General features: G+C 45.0%; 1 protein-coding gene across 10 annotated transcripts in view; it reads right to left on the bottom strand.

The window, feature by feature from the left end:
* The window catches only part of LOC106611598 (ribosome-binding protein 1), a 52,353-nt gene that overhangs the window by 11,111 nt on the left and 16,296 nt on the right, over positions 1 to 24,946 (bottom strand). For 6 of the 10 annotated variants that reach the window (XR_006770986.1, XM_045723592.1, XM_045723583.1 and 3 more), the window contains exons 2-12: positions 19,430 to 19,558; positions 19,100 to 19,198; positions 18,416 to 18,938; positions 13,044 to 13,201; positions 12,480 to 12,602; positions 11,932 to 12,084; positions 11,656 to 11,774; positions 9,373 to 9,526; positions 3,076 to 3,193; positions 836 to 1,017; positions 281 to 415 (exon numbers count right to left, since the gene is read on the bottom strand). Coding sequence is in view for 9 of the 10 variants with exons in the window: in XM_045723592.1 (XP_045579548.1) it covers positions 281 to 415; positions 836 to 1,017; positions 3,076 to 3,193; positions 9,373 to 9,526; positions 11,656 to 11,774; positions 11,932 to 12,084; positions 12,480 to 12,602; positions 13,044 to 13,201; positions 18,416 to 18,938; positions 19,100 to 19,198; positions 19,430 to 19,531 (1,866 nt within the window). In the remaining variant the exon portion in view is untranslated. Of the gene's footprint in view, positions 1 to 280; positions 416 to 456; positions 492 to 835; positions 1,018 to 3,075; positions 3,194 to 9,372; positions 9,527 to 11,655; positions 11,775 to 11,931; positions 12,085 to 12,479; positions 12,603 to 13,043; positions 13,202 to 18,415; positions 18,939 to 19,099; positions 19,199 to 19,429; positions 19,559 to 24,946 lie in introns of all 10 variants that reach the window. The other 4 variants (XM_045723569.1, XM_045723578.1, XM_045723586.1 and 1 more) reach the window with 3 other exon arrangements.

Here is a 24,946-nt window from a genome sequence, read left to right on the forward strand (position 1 = left end):
ATACATTCAGTTAGGAAATCAATAGAGAACTAACTGATTCAGTTAGGAAATCAATGAAATAAATGTATTTATAAAGCCCTGTACAGAAACCCAGCCTAAAACCCCAAACAGCAAGCAATGGAGGATGTAGAAGCACGGTGTCTAGGAAAAACTCCCTGGAAAGGCCAGAACCTAGGAAGAAACCTAGAGAGGAAATCAATAGAGAAATAACTGATTCAGTTAGTCAAAGTGCATGGCCATCCAATTAGCAAGCACAATGAATACAGAATAGACTACTTACAGAACTTACAGTAGCCTCCTGTTTCATTTCTTGGAGCTGCTTCAGCTCCTGTTGGAGTGATGCCAACTGACTGTCTCTGTCCTGAAGACTGGAAGATAAATGATTGGTGTTGTTGAGAAAAGACCAACTCCACATCTATAAAGAGAATTATGAGGGACAGATTATCAAAACCATACCTGCTCTTTAGCTGTTCCAACTCAGTGGAGTTACCCTGTAAAACATAAATAAACATGAATTTCAGAAGTGGACCCCAAAAAAACATTGATAGCATGGTTTTCACCACCACAACATCTCCGGACAAGCCATTGCTCATTAGCACCAGAGAGGTTTGAAACAGACACTCAATTTGTGATTACCTCCTGCAAATACTTTGAACAAATTTGCCATTGACAGTGCTCTGAAACTTCATCATTGGTATTTACAGAAAGTCATCGCATTTTGAGTCTCTCAGTTAACAACCTCTCTGGCACTAGTAAGCACTGGCTCACGCAGAGTGTGCAAGTGCTGGTTGGGAGCAGTCTAGGCGCTTACCCTAACCCTGATCTGATAACTCACCTCCGTGTCCTCGTCCACGTCTCTGTTGTGGCTGGCCTCCAGCAGCACGTTGATGGATTCTACCTGATCCTCCAGTTGTCCCTTCTCCAGCTTGGTCTGCTCCAGCTGGGCTGTTAGGGCCTCCACCTGGGCACTACGCTCTTTCAGATCAGCCTCTATCCTGCCCAGATGGACCTGGATGTCTGGAGGGATGGCAGACAACACTCACTACAAACTATATATTTATAGAGCACCAGCTGTTCTGGACGACTGTGATCACGCTCTCTGTAGCCGATGTGAGCAAGACCATTAAACAGGTCAACATTCAAAGTCGCGGGGCCAGACGGATTACCAGGACGTGTACTCAAAGCATGCGCGGACCAACTAGCAAGTGTCTTCACTGACATTTTCAACCTCTCCCTGACCGAGTCTGTAATACATACATGTTTCAAGCAGACCACCATAGTCCCTGTGCCCAAGAAAGCGAAGGTAACCTGCCTAAATGATTACTGCCCCGTAGCACTCACGTCGGTAGCCATGAAAGGCTCACGTCAACACCATCATGCCGGGAAACACAAGATCCACTCCAATTTGCATACCGCCCCAACAGATCCACAGATGACGCAATCTCAATCGCACTCCACACTGCCCTTTCCCACCTGGACAAAAGGAACACCTACGTGAGAATGCTGTTCATTGACTACAGCTCAGCATTCAAACACCACAGTGCCCACAAAGCTCATCACTAAGCTAAGGACCATGGGACTAAACACCTCCCTCTGCAACTGGATCCTGCACTTCCTGACAGACAGACCCCAGGTGGTAAGGGTAGGCAACAATACATCTGCCACTCTGATCCTCAACACTGGGGCCTCTCAGGGGTGCGTGCTTAGTTCCCTCCTGTATTCCCTGTTCACCCACGACTGCATGGCCAAGCATGACTCCAACACCATCATTAAGTTTGCTGACAACAGTGGTAGGCCTGATCACCGACAACGATGAGACAGTCTATAGGGAGGAGGTCAGACACTTGGCAGCATGGTTGCCAGGACAACAACCTCTCCCTCAATGTGAGCAAGACAAAAGGAGCTGATCGTGGACTACAGGAAAAGGCGGGCCGAACAGGCCCCCATTAACATCGACGGGGTTGTAGTGGAGCGGGTCGAGAGTTTCAAGTTCCTTGGTGTCCACATCACCTACGAACGATCATGGTCCAAACACACCAAAACAGTCGTGAAGAGGGCATGACAACACCTTTTCCCCTCAGGAGAAAAGATTTGGCATGGGCCCCAGATCCTCAAAAACTTCTACAGCTGCACCATCGAGAGCATCCTGACCGGTTGCGTCACCGCCTGGTATGGCAACTGCTCTGCATCTGACCGTAAGGCGCTACAGAGGGTAGAGTGTACGGCCCAGTACATCACTGGGGCCAAGCTTCCTGACATCCAGGACCTATATGCACTAGGCAGTGTCAGAGGAAGGCCCCAAAAAATTGTCAAAGACTCCAGTCGCCCAAGTCATAGACTGTTCTCTCTGCTACCGCACGGCAAGCGGTACCAGAGCATCAAGTCTAGGACCAAAAGGCTCCTTAACAGCTTCTACCCCCAAGCCATAAGACTGCTGAACAATTAATCAAATGGCCACCCGGACTATTTACATTGACTGACGCCCCCCTTTGTTTTTACACTGCTGCTACATGCTGTTCATTATCTATGCAGTGTCGATTTACAAATGACCTATACTAACCTGTACCCCCGCACATTGACTATGTACCGGTACCCCCTGTATATAGCCTCGTTATTGTTATGCAATTTTCTTGTTTTACTTTAAGATTATATATATAAAAAAATATATAATAATCACTTTAGTTTATTTAGTAAATATTGTCTTAACTATTTCTTGAACTGCATTGTTGGTTAAGGGCTTGTAAGTAAGCATTTCACGGTAAGGTCTACACCTGTTGTATTCGGCGCATGTGACAAATAAAATTTGATTAACGCTGTTGAATCAATAGATCTTATTTAGTGCAATTTTGAAGAATAAAATACAATTGGTTAAGGTTGGCAGTCAAATAACGTGACTATAGCTAATCCGATTTCTTATTTTGGTCGGTTTATTAAATCTGACGGTTCAATTTAATGGTCAAATTTGAGGAAAGTTTGACATTGACTTCAATTGAGCATTTTCACTTCATACCCCGTTAGTGGAATTGGAATTCTGGAATTCGAACAAACATGGCCGAAACGTGAATAATGTCTTACCTGAGAGGGTGGTAGCGTCCTGCTGGGCTTTCTCCAGGGTGCTCTGTGAACTCCTCAACTCCTCACTAACCTCCTCCAGCCTCCTCTGCAGCACCTGCTCACTCTCTACACGGCTGGCCTGAGGTAGAGTTAGACATATTTTAATATTCTGTAATACTACAGTAAGCATTGTAACAGCATGCGCAGGGTAAGATATGACCACAACTAGAATGAGATTGTATTTCTATGATTATAACAGTATGACATTATTCCCAGGGTCTGGCCTGAGGATGAAGGGTGGGGGCGCATTGTATGTTACTAACCACCAGAGGGCAGCAGAGGCTAAATACAAAATATATCTACTACATTATTATCCAGCTACAGAGTTAGTAATAGGTATACAACTGGTGTGTGTGAGAGAGAGAGAGCGAAAGAGAGAGACTAGAATCTGGAGGGCTAAGGATAGTGACGTGTATATTCACTAATAGGCACGTAACATTCTGTTGATAAACCTCGGGACGGTCCAGGAGGACATGATAATTAAATGATTAAATAAAATGAACTCTTGACTGCCAGGAAGTAAAACATTGACTCACTCACTTCACACATCCCATAATAGTACACACACACACACACACACCATTCCATTAGGATTTACCGAATGGACTAAACACAGCTGGTGTGTAGTAGTGTTTTAAACTTTGCTTGGGCACATAGCACACATTCCATCTTGTGCCAGCCAGCCAGCCAATTAGTCAGCCCGTGAGCCAGCCAACCAGTCAGCAACCAACCAGCCAGCCAGCTAGTCATTCAGCCCCATTATTGTGTGGCTGCATTCCATATCAACACACAGCTCTATGATTTCAAGGCCATCAGAGACCCCAGCCGCATCACAGGCGCATTAGACGGGTGGGGTACCAGCCGGTAGCTAAGGCTTTAGAGGGGTAGGGGACCAGCCGAGGGTAAGGCTTTAGAGGGGAGGGGGACCAGCCGGAGGGTAAGGCTTTAGAGGGGTGGGGGACCAGCCGGTGGGTAAGGCTTTAGAGGGGTGGGGGACCAGCCGGTGGGTAAGGCGAAGGCTCACAGCAAACTGGCAGTTCTAGAACTAGGGTGCAGCCTAGCAGTTCAACCTACCCTTGGATATATTGGAATTCCTAATTTTCCTTGATCACACAACAGACTAGCTAAATCTAGTGCAATACTATGTCATGACTGTCCTGTGAGCATCCAGATGGGTCAGATCAGCTTTGCAGCAGATGACTTCAGCCAGACTGGTGGTGGGTTGACAGTTCACACCCTGTTGTAAATCAGGGATTAGAACGTTCAGCTTTCTCCCTCTCCAAATTCACACAGGAATGTGCCTTTGTTTCATAGACGTTTCTCGCTGAAACTCTAACACGTTCTAAAGCGAATACTGGAACAATATTTCTAACATAGAACGTGTGGAATGGTCAGAAGTGATCTAAAGAAGAATGTCATTTTGGTTATTTTGTGATGTCATTAAAAATATGTTATAAAGGAAATACTGTAACTTGAAAAGTATATACACACTACATGTACGAAGTCTCCATCCTTTACGTTGTGTATGAAAAATGATGTGTTTTTGTTAACCTTTTCATACGTGAGTTCCAAATATCTCTAACGGTCGACCCCAGTGTGAGTTGTTTTATGCACATGTCAGAATGCACTCACTGTTCCAAAATGTGATTATTACGCAACAGGACAGTTAACACGCGCTGCCTGCTAATTATCTATAGGCTGGGTTTCAACTTGTCAAAATTATTTTCTAACAGTTAGAATTGAGGTGTGTTCCGCCTCTTCATTAATTTACATAGAAGTAGCCCTTTTCAGCGTTGTGGACAATTTATGTTCGAGGCTTTACTGAGCCAGACAAACTTCTCTTCGAGGAGAGCCCACGCATTTCACCAATGTTTGCGCAGATCAAGTATGTAGATATTTGCGCAATCTTGCACGAATTGAAACATTTTCTGGCTGGCAAATAATAACTTTGGACACGTGTGCGTTCCAATCAAAGTTGCTTATTTTCTGTATATCGTGTTGTTGTTTCTACTGTATGTATGTATGTATGTATGTATGTATGTATGTATGTATGTATGTATGTATGTATGCATGCATGTACGTACGTATGTACGTACGTACAGTTGAAGTTTACATACACCTTAGCCAAATACATTTAAACTCAGTTTCACAATTCCTGATATTTAATCCTAGTAAAAATTCCCTGTCTTAGGTCAGTTAGGGTCACCACTTTATTTTAAGAATGTGAAATGTCAGAATAATAGTATAGAGAATTATTCATTTCAGCTTTTATTTCTTTCATCACATTCCTAGTGGGTCAGAAGTTTATACACTCAATTAGAATTTGGTAACATTGCCTAAATTGTTTAACTTGGGTCAAACGTTTTGTGTAGCCTTCCACAAGCTTCCCACAATAGGTTAGGTGAATTTTGGCCCATTCCTTCTGACAGAGCAGGTGTAACTGAGTCAGGTTTGTAGGCCTTCTTGCTCACACACGCTTTTTCCGTTCTGCCAACAAATTTTCAATTGGATTGAGGTCAGGGCTTTGTGCTGGCCACTCCAATACCTTGACATTGTTGTCCTTAAGCCATTTTGCCACAACTTTGGAAGTATGCTTGGGGTCATTGTCCATTTGGAAGACACATTTGCAACCAAGCTTTAAATTCCTGACTGATGTCTTGAGATGTTGCTTCAATATATCCACCTAATTTTCCTACCTCATGATGCCATCTATTTTGTGAAGTGCACCAGTCCCTCCTGCAGCAAAGCACCCCTACAACATGATGCTGCCACCCCCATGCTTCACGGTATTCTTCGGCACGCAAGCTTTCCCCATTTTTCTCAAAATAACAATGGTCATTATTCTTCTTAAAAAATATGTTTTAACCTTTATTTAACTAGGCAAGTCAGTTAAGAACAAATTCTTATTTTCAATGACGGCCTAGGAACAGTGGGTTAACTGCCTTGTTCAGAGGCAGAACAACATATTTTTACCTTGTCAGCTCGGAGATTCGATCTTGCAAACTTTCGGTTACAAGTCCATCGCTCTAACCAGTAGGCTACCTGCCGCCCAATTATGGCCAAACAGTTCTATTTTTGTTTCATCAGACCAGAGGACATTTCTCCAAAAAGTACAATCTTTGACCCCATGTGCAGTTGCAAATCTGCTTTGAGAGGGACTGAAACGCCTTACAATGAAACTAACGGTGTCAGTCCCACCACTGACCCGGTGACTCCAACTGGTGAAACACTGTGCGATATCGCCGAAAGATATCCTCCTCTCAGTTTGCAGGTACTGGAACGGTTACCCACGACAGCCACTGAGCTTTTTGAAGCACAAACACCAGGAGATATGGTTGAAAGGTTACAGCCAATCTACTAACAACGTGACTACTGACAACTCGTACAAAGGGTCTGACATTTTCGTTCAAAAGGGTCGAGACTACGTGCAACACTGTACGAGGCCACCCGATCAGCCAACAAATCAAGTTGTAAACTTCCCCATGAGAACAGAGAGGAGCGGACAAGCCCCTCGACAGGGATAAACTCATAGAATACATCTGTGACATCACGGAGGTGTCACACTGGTAGTAAAAGAAGTCCAGTGGACTTTCTACCTCCAAAAACAAATGGCAACAATAATCATTTATTGCCATGTGTAGTCTCAACTACAATGCTACTAGTAAAATGCTCTAGTCATGTGTTCCGGTACGATAACATTTTGGGATAAATTGGTAGGGTAGCTGGTCCCCTTGGGTACCAATGTCAGCAACAGTCATTAAGAAGGTTAGAGACCTAACAATTCGAATTGCCATTGATAACAGCGGTAGTAGTCACTCAGATTGCAACACGTGTAAGGGAATCTCCAAAACACTCTTCTGATGGTTAACACAGATGCCACTAATAAATAGAACCCTTCATTCAGGAGGAAAGTTAGAAGTCATGAACCATGATCACACCGCATACAACTGGTTCAGTACTTATAGAGTACTTCCGTCATGAGGTTAGCTCCTCCATGGATAATATAGCTTTGAAATAGACTCCTTCATATCTATCGCGACTACAATGGTGTAAGACACTTAGTAAAACCACTAAAGGTCCCCTTGACATATGGCTTGAGGTTGGCACCGATTCTTACAAACACACGGTCATTGACATGGAAATTATCTGATGACGTCAGACTCATTCTACCCAGATTGCAGCCTACCAGGATACTTAGTTTTCTTGCCCTTGACATGTGCGCTTGTGCAAGCATAAACGCACATGCACCACAAAAGATTTTTATGTGGATTTATACTAGGATCACTTAAGGGTCCGAGCAAAATACCAGTCTTGGTAAAGTTGAAAATAGACCCTGAAGCCCTTTGACTCTAAAGCTACATTAATCACCAGTTTCTCCCCAGAGGTCCATAGGTCATCCCTGTAGACGGTCCAAATCTAGTGCCTTACAGATGTAGACTTATCATGTAGTTATCAACTTAGGATAGTGCACTAAGAAACACACCACTATGTAGGATCGCCCTCATTTAGCCAAGACCATGGACCAGTGGCTACACAGAGTGTTTTAGATGTAATTTGTGGTTTAGTACGGTACCATGCGTCACTGCTCCAGTCCAGCATCCAGGGACACAAAAGCTCTAACTGACAATGAATGGGCGACATAAACCAAATAGAAACTGATCATTTTGTTTCTACTCGTCAGTATTATTTACTAAAACTGTTGTTACACAAAGGTTTTTATTCTAAGAGAAACAAAATGCTCAATTATATTCCATGATATTCTTAAGATATATGTGTTGACTGAATATAAGCAAGTGATGTCTGCTAAATAATCAAGTTGATGGTGCAGTCATATAGCCTCGGCACCTACATAAAGCTGAGTGACTCACTCATTCATGGATTTGGATCAAAATAAATAAGTACCAACATTCTTTCTGATAGTCTTTAATAAAGAAATGTTTTTGTTTTCCTGACCTGGACACCATGTAAACTCAGCAAAAGAAGAAACGTCTTTCAAAGATAATTCATAAAAATCCAAATAACTTCACAGATCTTCATTGTAAAGGGTTTAAACACTGTTTCCCATGCTTGTTCAATGAACCATAAATAATTAATGAACATGCACCTGTGGAACGGTCGTTAAGACACTAGCAGCTTACAGACGGTAGGCAATTAAGGTCACAATTATGAAAACGTAGGACACCAGAGGCCTTTCTACTGACTCTGAAAAACACCAAAAGATGCCCAGGGTCCCTGCTCATTTGCGTGAACGTGCCTTAGGCATGCTGCAAGGAGGCATGAAGACTGCAGATGTGGCCAGGGCAATAAATTGCAATGTCCCTACTGTGAGACGCCTAAGACAGAGCTACAGGGAGACAGGACGGACAGCTGATCGTCCTCGCAGTGGCAGACCACATGTAACAACACCTGCACAGGATCAGTACATCTGAACATCACACCTGCGGGACAGGTATAGGATGGCAACAACAACTGCCCGAGTTACACCAGGAACGCACAATCCCTCCATCAGTGCTCAGACTGTCCGCAATAGGCTGAGAGAGGCTGGACTGAGGGCTTGTTGGCCTGTTGTAAGACAGGTCCTCACCCGGCAACAACGTCGCCTATGGGCACAAATCCACCGTCGCTGAACCAGACAGGACTGGCAAAAAGTGCTCTTCACTGACGAGTCACGGTTTTGTCTCACCAGGGGTGATGGTTGGATTCGCGTTTATCGTTGAAGGAATGAGCGTTACACCGAGGCCTGTACTCTGGAGTGGGATCAATTTGGAGGTGGAGGGTCCGTCATGGTCTGGGGCGGTGTGTCACAGCATCATCGGACTGAGCTTGTTGGAGGTTACGACTGTTACGAATGATAATATGATACAAGGTTATGATTAATACGTTGACTATTTTATGGATGTGATAGGTAAAGACCTTTAGAGTTTCATTCGGGACATGGTAACTCTTTAAACAACCGCTCTCGTGGTGCCCCAAATTCCTAATTAGTTAATTGTTACATGATTAACTTAAAAATCGGATAACAATTAAACAGTTAGTTGATTAGATAAATAACAGTCATCAGATTAATGAAAGTAAAGTCACGACAACTACTTACAGTATGTTACATTTTCCTGGGTCACAGAACAGACTAGCTAAATCTGGTGCGATACTACTTATAGCAGCAGGGCCAGTACCTCCAGCCCTCTCCAGATGTTGTCATTAGTCTGAACGTGTGTGTGTCCATGTGCGTCTGTGTGCGTCTGTGTTTTCCAGTCCTACCTGCAGTAGAGTAAGTTGTTTCTCTACAGAAGACACCTTAGTCTCCAGCCCTCTTTTGACCTTCTCATCAGCTTGAAGGCTCTCACTCCTCTCCCCCAGCTCCTTGGTCAGTCTGGCACAGTCCTGTCTCAGCTTGGCAAGCTCTGCATTCTGTCTGAGGAGAGAAGAGAGAGGGAGGCCAGGTCAGTCAGGAAAATACACTACATGGCTAAAAGTATGTGGACACCTGCTCGTCAAACAGCTCATTCCAAAATCATGGGTATTAATATGGAGTTGGTCCCGCCTTTGCTGTTATAACAGACTCCACTCTTCTGGGAAGGCTTTCCACTAGATGTTGGAACACTGCTGCGGGGACTTGCTCACATTCAGCCACAAGAGCATTAGTGAGGTCGGCCACTGTTGTTTGGCAATTAGACATGACTCGCAGTCGGTGTTCCAATTCATCCCAAAGGTGTTCGATGGGATTGAGGTCAGGGCTCTGTGCAGGCCAGTCAAGTTCTTCCACACCGATCTCGATAAACCTTTTCTGTATGGACTTTACTTTGTGCACAGGGGCATTGTCATGCTGAAACAAAGTTGAAAGCACAGAATAGTCTAGAATGTCATTGTATTCTGTAGCGTTAAGATCACCCTTTACTGGAACTATGAAAAACAGCCGCAGACCATTATTCCTCTTCCACCAAACTTAACAGTTGGCACTATGCACTTGGGCAGGTAGCGTTCTCCTGGCATCCGCCAAACGCAGATTCATCCGTTTGACTGAGAGTTGTTGAAGCGTGATTCATCACTCCAGAGAACGCGTTTACCCTGCTCCAGTCCAATGGCAGCGAGCTTTACACCACTCCAGCACAAGCTTGGCATTGCACATGGTGATCTTAGGCTTGTGTGAGGCTGCTCGGCCATGAAAACCCACTTCATGACTTTGCTTCCAGAGGCAGTTTGGAACTTGATAGTGAGTGTTGCAACTGAGGACAGACGATTTTTACTTGTTACGCTCACAGAACGGCAGTCCCGTTCTGTGAGCTTGTGTGGCCTACCACTTCGCAGCTGAGCCGTTGTCGCTCCTAGACATTTCCACTTCACAATAACAGCACTTACAGTTGACTGGGACAGCTCTAGCAGGACAGAAATTTGACAAACTGACTTGTTGGAAAGGTGCCCGCCTATGACGGTGCCACGTTGAAAGTCCCTGAGCTCTTCAGTAAGGCCATTCTACTGACAATGTTTATCTATGGGGATTGCATGGCCTCATGCTCGATTGTATACACCTGTCAGAAACGGGTGTGGCTGAAAAAGCAGAATCCACTAATTTGAAGGGGTGTCCACATACTTTTGGCCATGTAGTGTACCTCAGAGCAGGCTTCAGTCTCTTAGTCAGACACACTAATCCTAGACCTAGTAATCCTAATTTACTGTGTTCCATACAAATTTACATCTGCATTCTCAAAACAAAACGTATTCTTCGTAGTGGCAAATACTAAAACGTTTTGGGACAGGGGCCAGGAACAGACACCTACTTGCTCTCTGCCTGGCTGGTGGCCTGGTTCAGGGTTAGGGGTTTAGGTTAGGAACAGACACCTACTTGCTCTCTGCCTGGCTGGTGGCCTGGTTCAGGGTTAGGGGTTAGGTTAGGAACAGACACCTACTTGCTCTCTGCCTGGCTGGTGGCCTGGTTCAGGGTTAGGGGTTAGGTTAGGAACAGACACCTACTTGCTCTCTGCCTGGCTGGTGGCCTGGTTCAGGGTTAGGGGTTAGGTTAGGAACAGACACCTACTTGCTCTCTGCCTGGCTGGTGGCCTGGTTCAGGGTTAGGGGTTAGGTTAGGAACAGACACCTACTTGCTCTCTGCCTGGCTGGTGGCCTGGTTCAGGGTTAGGGGTTAGGTTAGGAACAGACACCTACTTGCTCTCTGCCTGGCTGGTGGCCTGGTTCAGGGTTAGGGGTTAGGTTAGGAACAGACACCTACTTGCTCTCTGCCTGGCTGGTGGCCTGGTTCAGGGTTAGGGGTTAGGTTAGGAACAGACACCTACTTGCTCTCTGCCTGGCTGGTGGCCTGGTTCAGGGTTAGGTTGGTTAGGAACAGACACCTACTTGCTCTCTGCCTGGCTGGTGGCCTGGTTCAGGGTTAGGGTTTAGGTTAGGAACAGACACCTACTTGCTCTCTGCCTGGCTGGTGGCCTGGTTCAGGGTTAGGGGTTAGGTTAGGAACAGACACCTACTTGCTCTCTGCCTGGCTGGTGGCCTGGTTCAGGGTTAGGATTTAGGTTAGGAACAGACACCTACTTGCTCTCTGCCTGGCTGGTGGCCTGGTTCAGGGCATCTCTGAGGATGGAGTTCTCTTGCTGCAGACAAGCCAGCTGGGCAGTGGGACCTGACTCCAACTGCTCCTGAAGACTGATGACCTTAGAGTAGGGAGGGACATTTGACTTCAAGTTTTGGAATGCTTTGGAAATCTTTACATAACTAATTTAAATCCAATAAAGTATACTGAATTCTAATGAGAAAAAGACAGCAGCTGACAGACAGAGATAGACCTGCATTCTATTCTATATACACTACCTTGGCGGTGAGTTTCTGTGTCTGTGCTACGTGGTCCTGGTAGGAGGCCTGCATCCGAGCCTGCAGAGCGATCATCTCTTGCTCCCTGGACGAGAGCTGCGAACTCAGCCTGGTTTCCACACTGGCCACCTTGGACTTCTCAGCAAACAGCTCCTACAGAAGGAGGAGAGATACAGACTGTCAGACAGCTCCTAGAAGGACTGGGGTCAATTCAGGAAGTAATTCAATGATTTTTTTTTTTTTTTAAATGTCATATTAATTTTAAACATTTTCATTTATTTTTTTTAATATTTCATGTGAAATTCCAAATCCCTTCCTGAATTGACCCCAACCCTGGCTCCTACACACAGACAACAGTGGTAAACAATTGTTCAACTCGTCCATGGGAGGGGTTCTAGTTATGTGGTTATCTAGTTATAAGTCGTATTTTCAGAGATATTCTCAATGTGTGAGAATGTGTGTTTTACCCCGGTGAGTTCTCCGAGTCTGTTCTTGGTTGCGGTGACACACTCCTGCGCATTGTTTGTGTATGTGTGTGTGTGTGTTACCTTGGTGAGTTCCCTCAGTCTGTTCTTGGTTGCGGTGGCGTCCTCTTGCTGAGTTGCCAGCTGTTTCTGATTCTCCTCTAACTGTTTCTTCATCACAGCCACCGGGTCGCCCTTCTGAGTAGCCTGAGTAGCACGCGCACACACAGGAAGTTAGTCACAATCAATATCAAAATCAACAACTGTAGTGTATTTGTGAGTGTCTGACCAATCACCCATCCTCCTCATGCATGACGTGTGTCAGTGTCACCACCCCTCCCAGTGGTTTCTCCCGTCCCATGCAGTACCACCCCCCCACCACACACAAACACTCCCAGTCCAACCCCCTCAAATGACATTTCCCATCCAGTCCTGACCAGATTGTATTATATGCCCTGCCGGATTCCCTACCCTCCAACTCAAGCCTTACATTTGTCAACCCCCCTTCAACTCCACAATGGTATCTCCCATTCCGGGTCATACCACAATGTCATGCATGATGTCCTCCCCCAACCCCCAGAGTGATTTCATATCACCCCTCTCCACCCCCAGACTGACATATCTCCCATCCCACGCCACGGGTCGTACCATGTGCCAGGTGTCTTGTTTGATGCCAGCCTTGTCAGACAGGATCTCTATGAGGCGCTGGGCCTCTCCCTGACTGATCACCATACTGCTAACGGTAGAGGCCAGGGCCCTGTAGGGCAGGTACAGGGGGGAATCCAGACCAGAGTCCACTGCTACGGCTAAACAGAGAGCACAACAGGGAGAGAGATGTTATTACACATTATTACAAGCATCCAGAGAGTCAGCTGCTACAGGTAAGGAGAGGAAATCATAGATATTAATAAAACATCCTTCCCTACTGAGAAAAGCACTCATCAAAAGGACAGTTACTGTGCACAGGAATACAATGTTGGCAGAACTTGGGAAGTTAAGGGGTAAAAAGCCATGTGGAATATTCCTACTGTCTGGTACAGTATGCCTGCCATCGTAAGATTGTGGGTTCTCACACTGCCACCAGGCTAGGGCCTGGTCAGTAACAGGGGAGGGAACTGGGCACTGCGGGCAGCCTAGGGCCTGGTCAGTAACAGGGGAGGGAACTGGGCACTGCGGGCAGCCTAGGGCCTGGTCAGTAACAGGGGAGGGAACTGGGCACTGCGGCCAGCCTAGGGCCTGGTCAGTAACAGGGGAGGGAACTGGGTACCACCAGCCTAGGGCCTGGTCAGTAACAGGGGAGGGAACTGGGCACTACCACCAGCCTAGGGCCTGGTCAGTAACAGGGGAGGGAACTGGGCACTGCCACCAGCCTAGGGCCTGGTCAGTAACAGGGGAGGGAACTGGGCACTGCCACCAGCCTAGGGCCTGGTCAGTAACAGGGGAGGGAACTGGGCACTGCCACCAGCCTAGGGCCTGGTCAGTAACAGGGGAGGGAACTGGGCACTACCACCAGCCTAGGGCCTGGTCAGTAACAGGGGAGGGAACTGGGCACTGCCACCAGCCTAGGGCCTGGTCAGTAACAGGGGAGGGAACTGGGCACTGCCACCAGGCTAGGGCCTGGTCAGTAACAGGGGAGGGAACTGGGCACTGCCACCAGGCTAGGGCCTGGTCAGTAACAGGGGAGGGAACTGGGCACTACCACCAGCCTAGGGCCTGGTCAGTAACAGGGGAGGGAACTGGGTACCACCAGCCTAGGGCCTGGTCAGTAACAGGGGAGGGAACTGGGTACCACCAGCCTAGGGCCTGGTCAGTAACAGGGGAGGGAACTGGGCACTACCACCAGCCTAGGGCATTCTATTCTATTAGGTTTGACTGATATTTGGCAGAAATCAGTTGTCTTGGTGGGGAGTTTGTGGGGTAAAAGGCAATAAATGAAGGCTAAATACAGTTGAAGTTGGAAGTTTACATACACCTTAGTCAAATACATTTAAACTCCGTTTTTAAACATTCCTGATATTATATCCTAGTAGAAAATCCGTCTTAGGTCAGTTAGGATTAACCACTTTATTTTAAGAATGTGAAATGTCAGAATAATAGTAGAGAGAATTATTTATTTCAGCTTTTCTTTATTTTATCACATTCTCAGTGGGTCAGAAGTTTACATACACTCAATTAGTATTTGGTAGCATTGCTTTTAAATTGTTTAACTTGGGTCAAAGGTTTCGGGTAGCCTTCCACAAGCTTCCCACAATAAGTTGGGTGAATTTTGGCCCATTCCTCCTGACAGAGCTGGTGTAACTGAGCCAGGTTTGTAGGCCTCCTTACTCACACACGCTTTTTCAGTTCTGCCCAAAGATTTTCTACAGGATTGAGGTCAGGGCTTTGTGATGGCCACTCCAATACCTTGACTTTGCTGTCCTTAAGCCATTATGCCACAACTTTGGAAGTGTGCTTGGGGTCATTGTCCATTTGGAAGACCCATTTGCGACCAAGTTTTAACTTCCTGACTTATGTCTTGAGATGTTGCTTCAATATATCCACATAAATTTCCTACCTCATGATGCCATCTATTTTGTGAAGTGCACCAGTCCCTCCTGCAGCAAAGCACCCCCACAACATGATGCTGCCACCCCCGTGCTTCACGGTTGGGATGGTGTTCTTCAGCATGCAAGCCTCCCCCCTTTTCTCTCCAAACATAACGATGGTCATTAAGGCCAACAGTTCTATTTTTGTTTCATCAGACCAGAGGACATTTCTCCAAAAAGTACCATCTTTGTCCCCATGTGCAGTTGCAAACCGTAGTCTGGCTTTTTTGGAGCAGTGGCTTCTTTCTTGCCGAGTGGCCTTTCAGGTTATGTCGATATAGGACTCGTTTTACTGTGGATATAGATACTTTTGTACCTGTTTCCTCCAGCATCTTCACAAGGTCCTTTTCTGTTGTTCTGGGATTGATTTGCACTTTTCGCAACAAAGTACGTTCATCTCTAGGAGACAGAACACGCCTCCTTCCTGAGTGGTATGACGGCTGCATGGTCCCATGGTGTTTATACTTGCGTACTATTGTTTGAACATGGTTCCTTCAGGCATTTAGAAATTGCTCCCAAGGATGAACCAGACTTGTGGAGGTCTACAATCTTTGGCTGATTTCTTTTGATTTACCCATGATGTCAAGCAAAGAGGCACAGAGTTGTTTGAAGGTAGGCCTTGAAATACATCCACAGGTACACCTCCAATTGACTCAAATTATGTCAATTAGCCTATCAGAAGCTTCTAAAGCCATGACATCCTTTTCGGGAATTTTTCAAGCTGTTTAAAAGGCACAGTCAACTTAGTGAATGTAAACTTCTGAACCACTGGAATTGTGATACAGTGAATTATAAATAATCTGTCTGTAAACAATTGTTGGAAAAATTACTTGTGTCATGCACAAAGTAGATGTCCTAACCGACTTGCCAAAACAATAGTTTGTTAACAAGAAATTTGTGGAGTGGTTGAAAAACGAGTTTTAATGACTCCAACCTAAGTGTATTTAAACTTCCGACATCAACTGTATGTCTATTATGCTTAATATGTCTGTCATCACAAGACTGAGTAAATTCCCATGGCTCAGGACAGAGTGGGTGGGAACTGGGCAGCTGAACCCCTGGCTGAGAGGGCAGAGTGGTACCAGGCAAACACAGCCCCTGTGGCACCAGAGAAACTCCCTATTGTCTGGGTTACTGAGAGGCTTTGTCAGCTAGCACAACAGGGCCAAAGCTGTGCACACATACACATGCACACACTGAGCAGGAGGGCGCCACTGCAGCCAAGAACAGACTGAGAATTGAACCGGGTACCACACACCCACACGTTGTCATTGTTGTAGTAAGAGTGTTACAGTAGTGCTTGTGTTTTGGCTAAAGTAGTTCCTGCGTAGACTACCATTTCCACTCATTAAAAACAGAAAGATATGTTTTTAACAGCCTACCTAGCAGTTACCTCACTTCCTGTGTTGGTCTGTCTGTCAGTCACAAAAACACAACCCATATAAGGAAGAATGACATCTACAGACAGACAACATACTTCCCTGGTTTTCCAGAAATCCTGGTTGGAGGATTCCAGATTTCCTGCTTATTCACTCCTGATAGCAGGATTCCTCCAACAGGGATTTCGGGAAAACCATGGAATGTATTGAAAGTTCCTGGAATTTTACAACCCTAGGATAAACTACTGTACTTGTGATCCTGTACTTGTGGTCCTGTTGTTCTTGTGCAGCTGGCACACAGAATGAGGGAAGCTTTTCTTTGAAGACCTACTCTGTTTGGTGGCGCGCACACACACACACACACACACACACACACACACACACACACACAGGCCTTGGCCATGTCCTGCATAATGTGTGCAGTAGTAGTCTTTCGACCAGACCACACCCAGTTAGACTGGCTGAGATCAGAGTCCACCACGGCAGCCTTCGTCAGATGCCGCCGAAACGCATCCGTTTTGCTCTGACCTATGCTGCTAAAAAAAAAAAGACATGAAAACTTAAAGAATATTTCAGTGAGTGCAGGTTTTTCTTTCTTCCATGTATACCTTTTGAACCCGGCACCCAAACACTGTTACGACAAACTTCTCAGCTGAGCACACCAATTCCTCATTCTAATCAGTCCACCACAGAGAAAACAGCTAAGCTTTGTTCTGCAGTGTAGGAGCACAAGTCTCTCTGTAGATATTATATAGTCCGGACTATTATATAATTAAGCAATAAGGCCCGAGGAGGTGTGGTATATTGGCCATATACCACAAACCCTTGACGTGCCTTATTGCTACTATAAACTGGTTAACAACGTAATTAGAACAGTAAACAAGTAATTTTGCGTCATACCCATGGTATATTGTCTGATATGAAACTGTGTGGTTCGAGCCCTGAATGCTGATTGGCTGAAAGCCAATACCACGGGTATGAGAAAACATTTATTTTTACTGCTCTAATTGCGTAGGTAACCAGTTTATATTAGCAGTAAGTCACCTCGGGGGTTTGTGATATATGGCTAATATACCACGGCTAAGGGCTGTGTCCAGGCACTGCGTGTTGCGTCAATCAGCATCCAGGAGCCGTTTCTCTAAATCAAATAGCCTACTAGTTAGAAATGGAACTGGAAGAGCTGCTGTTCATTGATATCTCTTAGACAATGTAAACTAAGCTTTGTCCCTATTATTGCTAAAACAATTTCTATTTTCTGCAAAATTGAAAAAATATGCAACTAGGAAACTAAAAGGCATGCCCACACGCCAATATTTATCAATAATGCCTTGCGATCAGGAGGACGGCCTTTCACATCGACCCAATGCAGTATCCGTACCCTTGGCGATATCATGGATAGTAATGATTTGAGGTCATTCCAAGATCTGAAGGAAGCATTTTTTTTATTTTTTTACTTAAGTCAGCTATGCTGGCCTATGGAGTTCCATGGGAAACCCAGCTGTCGACCCATCCAATGATGGAATTTTTAAACAGACTATCTGGTCTCCCGAAAGGACTAATCTCTGTAACATATAAACTATTGGAAAGCCCATACTCTGAGCTAGCCATTAAAAAGTATGGCCCACAGATCTAAATGTAACTGAATCATCCTTTAACTGGACCAGAATACAGAAAAACATTACCCTGGAATCCTGACCATCAATTTATTCATTTCAACTTTGTTCACAGATTAACACCCAATAAATGTTTTATAATGAAATTGGCCTCAAATCTTTGTGTGCATTGCTCTGTTCTTTTTTATTTTGAGTGGCAGCCAACAGTTACTAGGAAATATCAAATGGAAATATGATAACTGAATATATGAATATGACTGAATGTTATACCTGTAACCCCCTTCTAATGTTATACCTGTAACCGAAAAAATGACAAACTAAATAAAAAGTTGGTCATAAAAAATACATGCATATTATCAACAGTTGTGTTGCTCTCCAGTTATGTGAAATAATACATATGTAAAATGATTGAAATACAATGAAAATAGACAAAGCTTCCTTACCAGATTCTGCTTTTTTCTTGGAAGATGCCTTCTTCTTAGAAGGGTTCTGAGCCTTGGCCTCCTGAGCCTTGGCCTCCTGAGCCTTGGCCTCCTGAGCCTTGGCCTCCTGAGCCTTGGCCTCCTGAGCCTTGGCCTCCTGAGCCTTGGCCTCCTGAGCCTTGGCTGCAGTCTGCTGGGAGCCAACTGGGGGCACTGCCATCACGGGGACCTCCTTGGTGACAGCCTCCAGGACTGGTGCAGGCTTGGAGGGGGCAACGGGTGTGGTGGTTGCCTGAGCTGGCTCTACCTTGGCCACCTTCTTCTCCTTCTTCTTCTTTGGTGCAGGGGCAGGTGGGGCCTCTACGGCAGTGGGAACTGGGTGAGTGGTTGGTTCAGGGGCAGGGGCAGGAGCAGTGACTCTTTCTGGGGCTGGGGTTGGTTCAGGTTCAGGCTCGGCCACTGGGACCTCCTCTGGTTCCGATTCTGGCAGCTTCCCATTGGGCTTGTCTTCCTTCTTCTTACCACGGTTCTTCTTCTCAGATGCCTTAATGATTAGAATAATACATTTCATTTAGAACACACTTTTACATTATATGACAATCAAAATGCGCTACAGTATGTGCATTAAAATGCAAGCAGACACACACAGCTAGAATAATTCTACAAAAAGGCATTTGAGTAGAGGTGTGTTTTGTCTCGTTTTACCTTGTCCTTCTTCTTGTCCTTCTTGGTCAGTTGGCTGGGAGGTGCCATTTTGCCCAGCTCTCTACGCTGCTGGGCCAGAGCCTCCTCATACGAGGTCTCCTTCATGGAGAAGAATGAGAAAACATAACAGTTAAATGTAATACATGCTCACCACGACGACAACAACTGTGTATCTCAGTAGGTAGAGCATGGTGCTTGCAATACCAGTGTTGTGGGTTTGAGTGCTGCTGGGGCTACCCATAAGAAAAATGCACGCATGCATGACTAAGTCGCTTTGGATCTGCTAAATGGTATACATTATGATTATTATATTAACAACAGTTAGGCTACCTTCATGGAGAAGGTGGAGACCAGGACGATGCCGAGGGCTGAGATGACCATGAAGCCTCCAAATACCATGATGCCTAGCGTCTGAGGGTCATACAGCTCCATGATGACCACTATGACGGGTTAGCTGTCCTGTTGGACGGGGAGAAAAAAAAACAGAAATTATTAGAATTGTATTTCACCTTTAAGGACCAATGGAATGGCCTAAAAAAGGTGCAGACTTAGCCCACCCGGGGCACCGGGCCATGCAAAACGAACTCGCCCAGTGAAAGAGATGGGGTGTGGGAGGGCGGGAGTGTGAAAGCCTGTGTAAAGTAATCAGTACAGATGGTTAGTGTTTTTAATAACAGTGTTCAAATCAAATTTTCACATGCGCCGAATACAACAGGTGTAAACCTTACAGTGAAATGCTTACAAGCCCTTAACCAACAAGAAAATCACCCCCCCCAAAAAAGATAAGAATAACAGATAATTAAAGAGCAGCAATAGCGGGGCTATATACAGGTGATACCAATACAGAGTCAATGTTGGGGGGGTGGGGGCAATGCAAATAGTCTGCATAGCCATTTGATTAGCCATTCAGGAGTCTTATGGCTTGGGGGTAGAAGCTATTTAGAAGCTTCTTGGACCTAGACTTGGCGCTCCGGTACTGCTTGACGTGCGGTAGCAGAGAGAACAGTCTATGAGTAGGCTGGCTGGAGTCTGACAATTTTTAGGGCCTTCCTCTGACACCGCCTGGTACAGAGGTCCTGGATGGCAGGAAACTTGGCCCCGGTGATGTACTGGGCCGTACGCACTACCCTCTGTAGTGCCTTGCGGTTGCCATACCAGGCAGTGATGCAACCAGTCAGGATGCTCTTGATGGTGCAGCTGTAAAATCTTTTGAGGATCTGAGAACCCATCCAAAATCTTTTCAGTCTCCTGAGGGGGAATAGGTTTTGTCGTGCCCTCTTCACAATTGTCGTGGTGTGCTTGGACCATGTTAGTTTGTTGGTGATGTGGACGCCAAGGAACTTGAAGCTCTCAACCTGCTCCACTACAACCCCATCGATGAGAATGGGGGTGTGCTCGGTCCTCCTTTTCCTGTAGTCCACAATCATCTCCATTGTCTTGATCACCTTGCGGGAGAGGTTGTTGTCCTTGCGCCACACGGTCAGGTCTTTGACCTCCTCCCTATAGGCTGTCTCATCGTTGTTGGTGATCAGATGTGTTGCTACCTACCCTCACCACCTGGGTGTGGCCTGTCAGGAAGTCCAGGATCCAGTTGCAGAGGGAGGTGTTTAGTCCCAGGATCCTTAGCTTAGTGATGAGCTTTGACGGTACTATGGTGTTGAACGCTGAGCTGTAGTCAATGAACAGCATTCTCACATAGGTGTTCCTTTTGTACAGGTGGGAAAGGGCAGTGTGCAGTACAATAGAGATTACATCATCTGTGGATCTGTTGGTGTGGTATGCAAATTGGAGTGGGTCTAGGGTTTCTGGGATAATGGTGTTGATGTGAGCCATGACCAGCCTTTCAAAGCATTTCATGTCTACAGACGTGAGTGCTACGGGTTGGTAGTCACTTAGGCAGGTTACCGTAGTGTTCTTGGGCACAAGGACTATGGTGGTCTGCTTTAAACATGTTGGTATTAGACTCAGACAGGGAGAGGTTGAAAATGTCAGTGAAGACACTTGCCAGTTGGTCAGCGCATACTCGGAGTACACGTCCTGGTAATTGTTGGACAAGTTTAAAAGCTCTTTGTTCTATTGTATACATAGAGACAGTTTATTTTTCCTACAGTTACACACATTTAAAATGCTTCAAGCTTTAACAGTACTTATGGATGTGTGTCGCCATTAATAATATATGCCATTTAGCAGATGCTTTTATCCAAAAGCGACTTCTAGTCATGCGCATACATTTTACACATGGATGGTCCCGGGAATTTAACCCACTACCCTGGGGTTACAAACACCATGCTCTACCAACTGAGCTACAAGACCACAAAATACATTTACTCGATTCATTATTTTAATCGTTTGACAGCCCTAGAAATAAATAATCAGAAATTAAAATTGGCCCGTTGATGCAGCTGAATTTTAAATGACATTGGAGGCCCTTTGGCCTAGAGACATTTTCGCATTTAAGCCAATTTCCTGCAATTCTACAAATTTCTCCATGGAGCTGAGAAAATATTGCAGTTTTAAAGCCAATTTCCTGCAATTCTATGCATTTGCCATGGCTAATGCTGTGTTGAGTAAAACAAACAATAATAATAATAATATCAATACTGCTAAATTCATTGTTTTGTGAATTTTCAATTCTCGACTGTCTAGCTGTCATTTTGGTGATTGAGAACTAACAAAGCTTATATTATTTTAAAATATATAGGTCCATTATCTTTTCTACATGCTTTATATCTGGTTTTAGTAATTTAAGCTTACACTGAAAGCATTTTTCCATCCAGAATTTGTATTTTATTTATTATACTGTTTGGACTTAGGCGACCCAGAAAGAAATGCTTAGGCGGCACACCCAAGCACTTCAATAGCAGAAAAATCCCTGTATATCAAAAGGGCACTTCATTTCATATCACAGGCTTTTAAAATCCAATATTGGAGCACAATTTCTACTTAAAATATCAAAGTGACGCAAAAGGGACTCGTTAAACACACAGGGAAATGGATAGTTAGGTCTAGCCTAATTAAAAGGGCATTTGGTCTAACTCCAAGTTGTCTTCAGCTCTCTCATCTAGATCTTAGACAACCTTTGCCTTCAAGATCAAAGTACAAAGTTTGCACCTCTAGCACAGTATCTGGGATTCCCTACATAAGAGGACCTACACCTCGCATTTTCTTTCAACTGCAATGGCAAATTGTGTTAGACTACAACATGTTTAATAAAAGGGTGAAACCATTTGAAAATCAATCACATTATGACAGCATCCCCTTTGATTTTCATTCATGTTTCCATTGGAAGAAGTGGTCAGAAAGTGATCTTTCGGACCTGAATGACAAAACTTTCAGGAGATAAAAGTTTACCCATTTTACATACCCCACCATACCATGAGACATTTAAAAGCTTACAAACAGGGTTGCGAAACTATTTTATAATTTTTGGATTGACGTTTAAAGAACTTTTCCCACCTACAAAACACACCCACAAGAGACACCCACATCAAACCATACCCCCAAAACCCAACTCAAGTTGGAATTCAGTCATGGTCGCTAGCATTTCTTAATGAACCAAATCTAAAAACGAGGCCAAATCAAGAAGTGCAGTCGCCCTTTAAGGTTAAAAATGACATTAAAAAACATTTTAAAATTGTTTGACAAGCTTTTAAATTACATCAAATCTCAACCGTTGATCTTTGCAGTGATGAAGCCATGGAATGCAAAATAGGTCAACTTTGAGCAGCCTTATCTCTTGAATGTTTTGGTATTCAGGTACAAAGTCACTTTCTGAGCACTTCTTCAATGGGCAAACCTGTAATCAGCCCAGGTGACAGACCCAGGTCTATAGTGGTCAAGGTCCTAAGGTTCAAGGACAAGATGGCTGTTCTGGAGAGAGCCAAGAACTTGAGAGGAATCAACATCTTCCTCAATGAGAACTTCTCTGAAGCTGTGCGTCAGAGGCAGATAGAACTTATCCCAGCTATGAAAGCTGCCACAGAGCGTGGGGACATTGCTTACATCTGCTACGACAAGCTCATTGTCCACCCTCCCAAAAGTCTGGGAGGAGTGAGAGCTTCAGGCCAACGTCACACACAAGTGCCTGATTGTTTGGCTAATATATTGTAGTCAATGTTTTTATTTTACAAAAACATTTCTCCATATGTCTATCGGTGATAGGCTACCCAGGAAAGGGCTAAGAATAGCCAATATTAATGAAGCCTTAGAAATAAAGTTAATGAAATCAATAACTTGCTAACATTCATACATTTATTTATATAACTAGGCAAGTCAGTTAAGAACAAATTCTTATTTACAATGACGACCTACCGAGGAACAGTGGATTAACTGCCTTGTTCAGGGGTAGAAGGACAGATTTTTACCTTGTCAGCTCAGGGATTCGATCCAGCAACCTTTCGGTTACTGGCCCAACGCTCTAACCACTAGGCTTCCTGCTGCACGCGCACACACCTTTGGGGTCACTTAGAAATGTCCCTGGTTTTTTCAATTAAAGCACATCATTTTGTCCATTAAAATAGCATCAAATTGATCAGAAATGCAGTGTAGACCTTGTTCATGTTGTAAATGACTATTGTAGCTAGAAAGGGCAGATTTTTAATGGAATACCTACATAGGCGTACAGAGGCCCATTATCAGCAACCATCACCCCTGTGTTCCAATGGCACGTTGTTTTAGCTAATACAAGTTTATCATTTTAAAAGGCTAATTGATCAAAGGTCAAAAGACCTTTCTTCTGAAACTCGTCAGTCTATTCTTGTTCTGAGAAATGAAAGCTATTCCATGTGAGAAATTGGCAAGAAACTGAAGATCTTGAATAACACTGTGTACTACTCCCTTCACAGAACAGCGCAAATTGGCTCGAACCAGAATAGAAAGAGTGGGAGGCCCTGGTGCACAACTGAGCAAGAGGACAAGTACATTAGAGTGTCTAGTTTGAGAAACAGACGCCGCACAAGTCCTCAACTGGTAGCTTCATTAAATAGTACCCGCAAAACACCAGTCTCAACGTCAACAGTGAAGAGGCGACTCCAGGATGCTGGCCTTCTAGGCAGAGTTGCAAAAAAAAAGCCATCTGGCCACCAGATTTTCTATGGGTTTTAAGGTCTGGAGACTGGCTAGGCCACTCCAGGACCTTAATGTGCTTCTTCTTGAGCCACTTCTTTGTTGCCTTGGCCGTGTGTTTTGGGTCATTGTCATGCTGGAATACCCATCCACAACCCATTTTCAATGCCCTGGCTAAGGAAAGGAGGCTCTCACCCAAGACTTGACGGTACATGGCCCCGTCCATCGTCCCTTTGATGCGGTGAAGTTGTCCTGTCTCCTTAGCAGAAAAACACCCCCAAAACATAATGTTTCCACCTCCATGTTTGACGGTGGGGATGGTGTTCTTGGGGTCATAGGCAGCATTCCTCCTCCTCCAAACACGATGAGTTGAGTTGATGCCAAAGAGCTCCATTTTGGTCTCATCTGACCACAACACTTTCACCCAGTTGTCCTCTGAATCATTCAGATGTTCATTGGCAAACTTCAGACGGGCATGTATATGTGCTTTCTTGAGCAGGGGGACCTTGCAGGTGCTGCAGGATTTCAGTCCTTCACGGTGTAGTGTGTTACCAATTGTTTTCTTGGTGACTATGGTCCCAGCTGCCTTGAGATCATTGACAAGATCCTCCCGTGTAGTTCTGGGGTGATTCCTCACCGTTCTCATGATCATTGCAACTCCACGAGGTGAGATCTTGCATGGAGCACCAGGCCGAGGTAGATTGACAGTTCGTGTTTCTTCCATTTGCGAATAATCGCACCAACTGTTGTCACCTCACCAAGCTGCTTGGCGATGGTCTTGTA

The sequence above is a fragment of the Salmo salar genome, chromosome ssa01 (assembly GCF_905237065.1).
Source record: "Salmo salar chromosome ssa01, Ssal_v3.1, whole genome shotgun sequence".
NCBI lineage: Eukaryota > Metazoa > Chordata > Actinopteri > Salmoniformes > Salmonidae > Salmo > Salmo salar.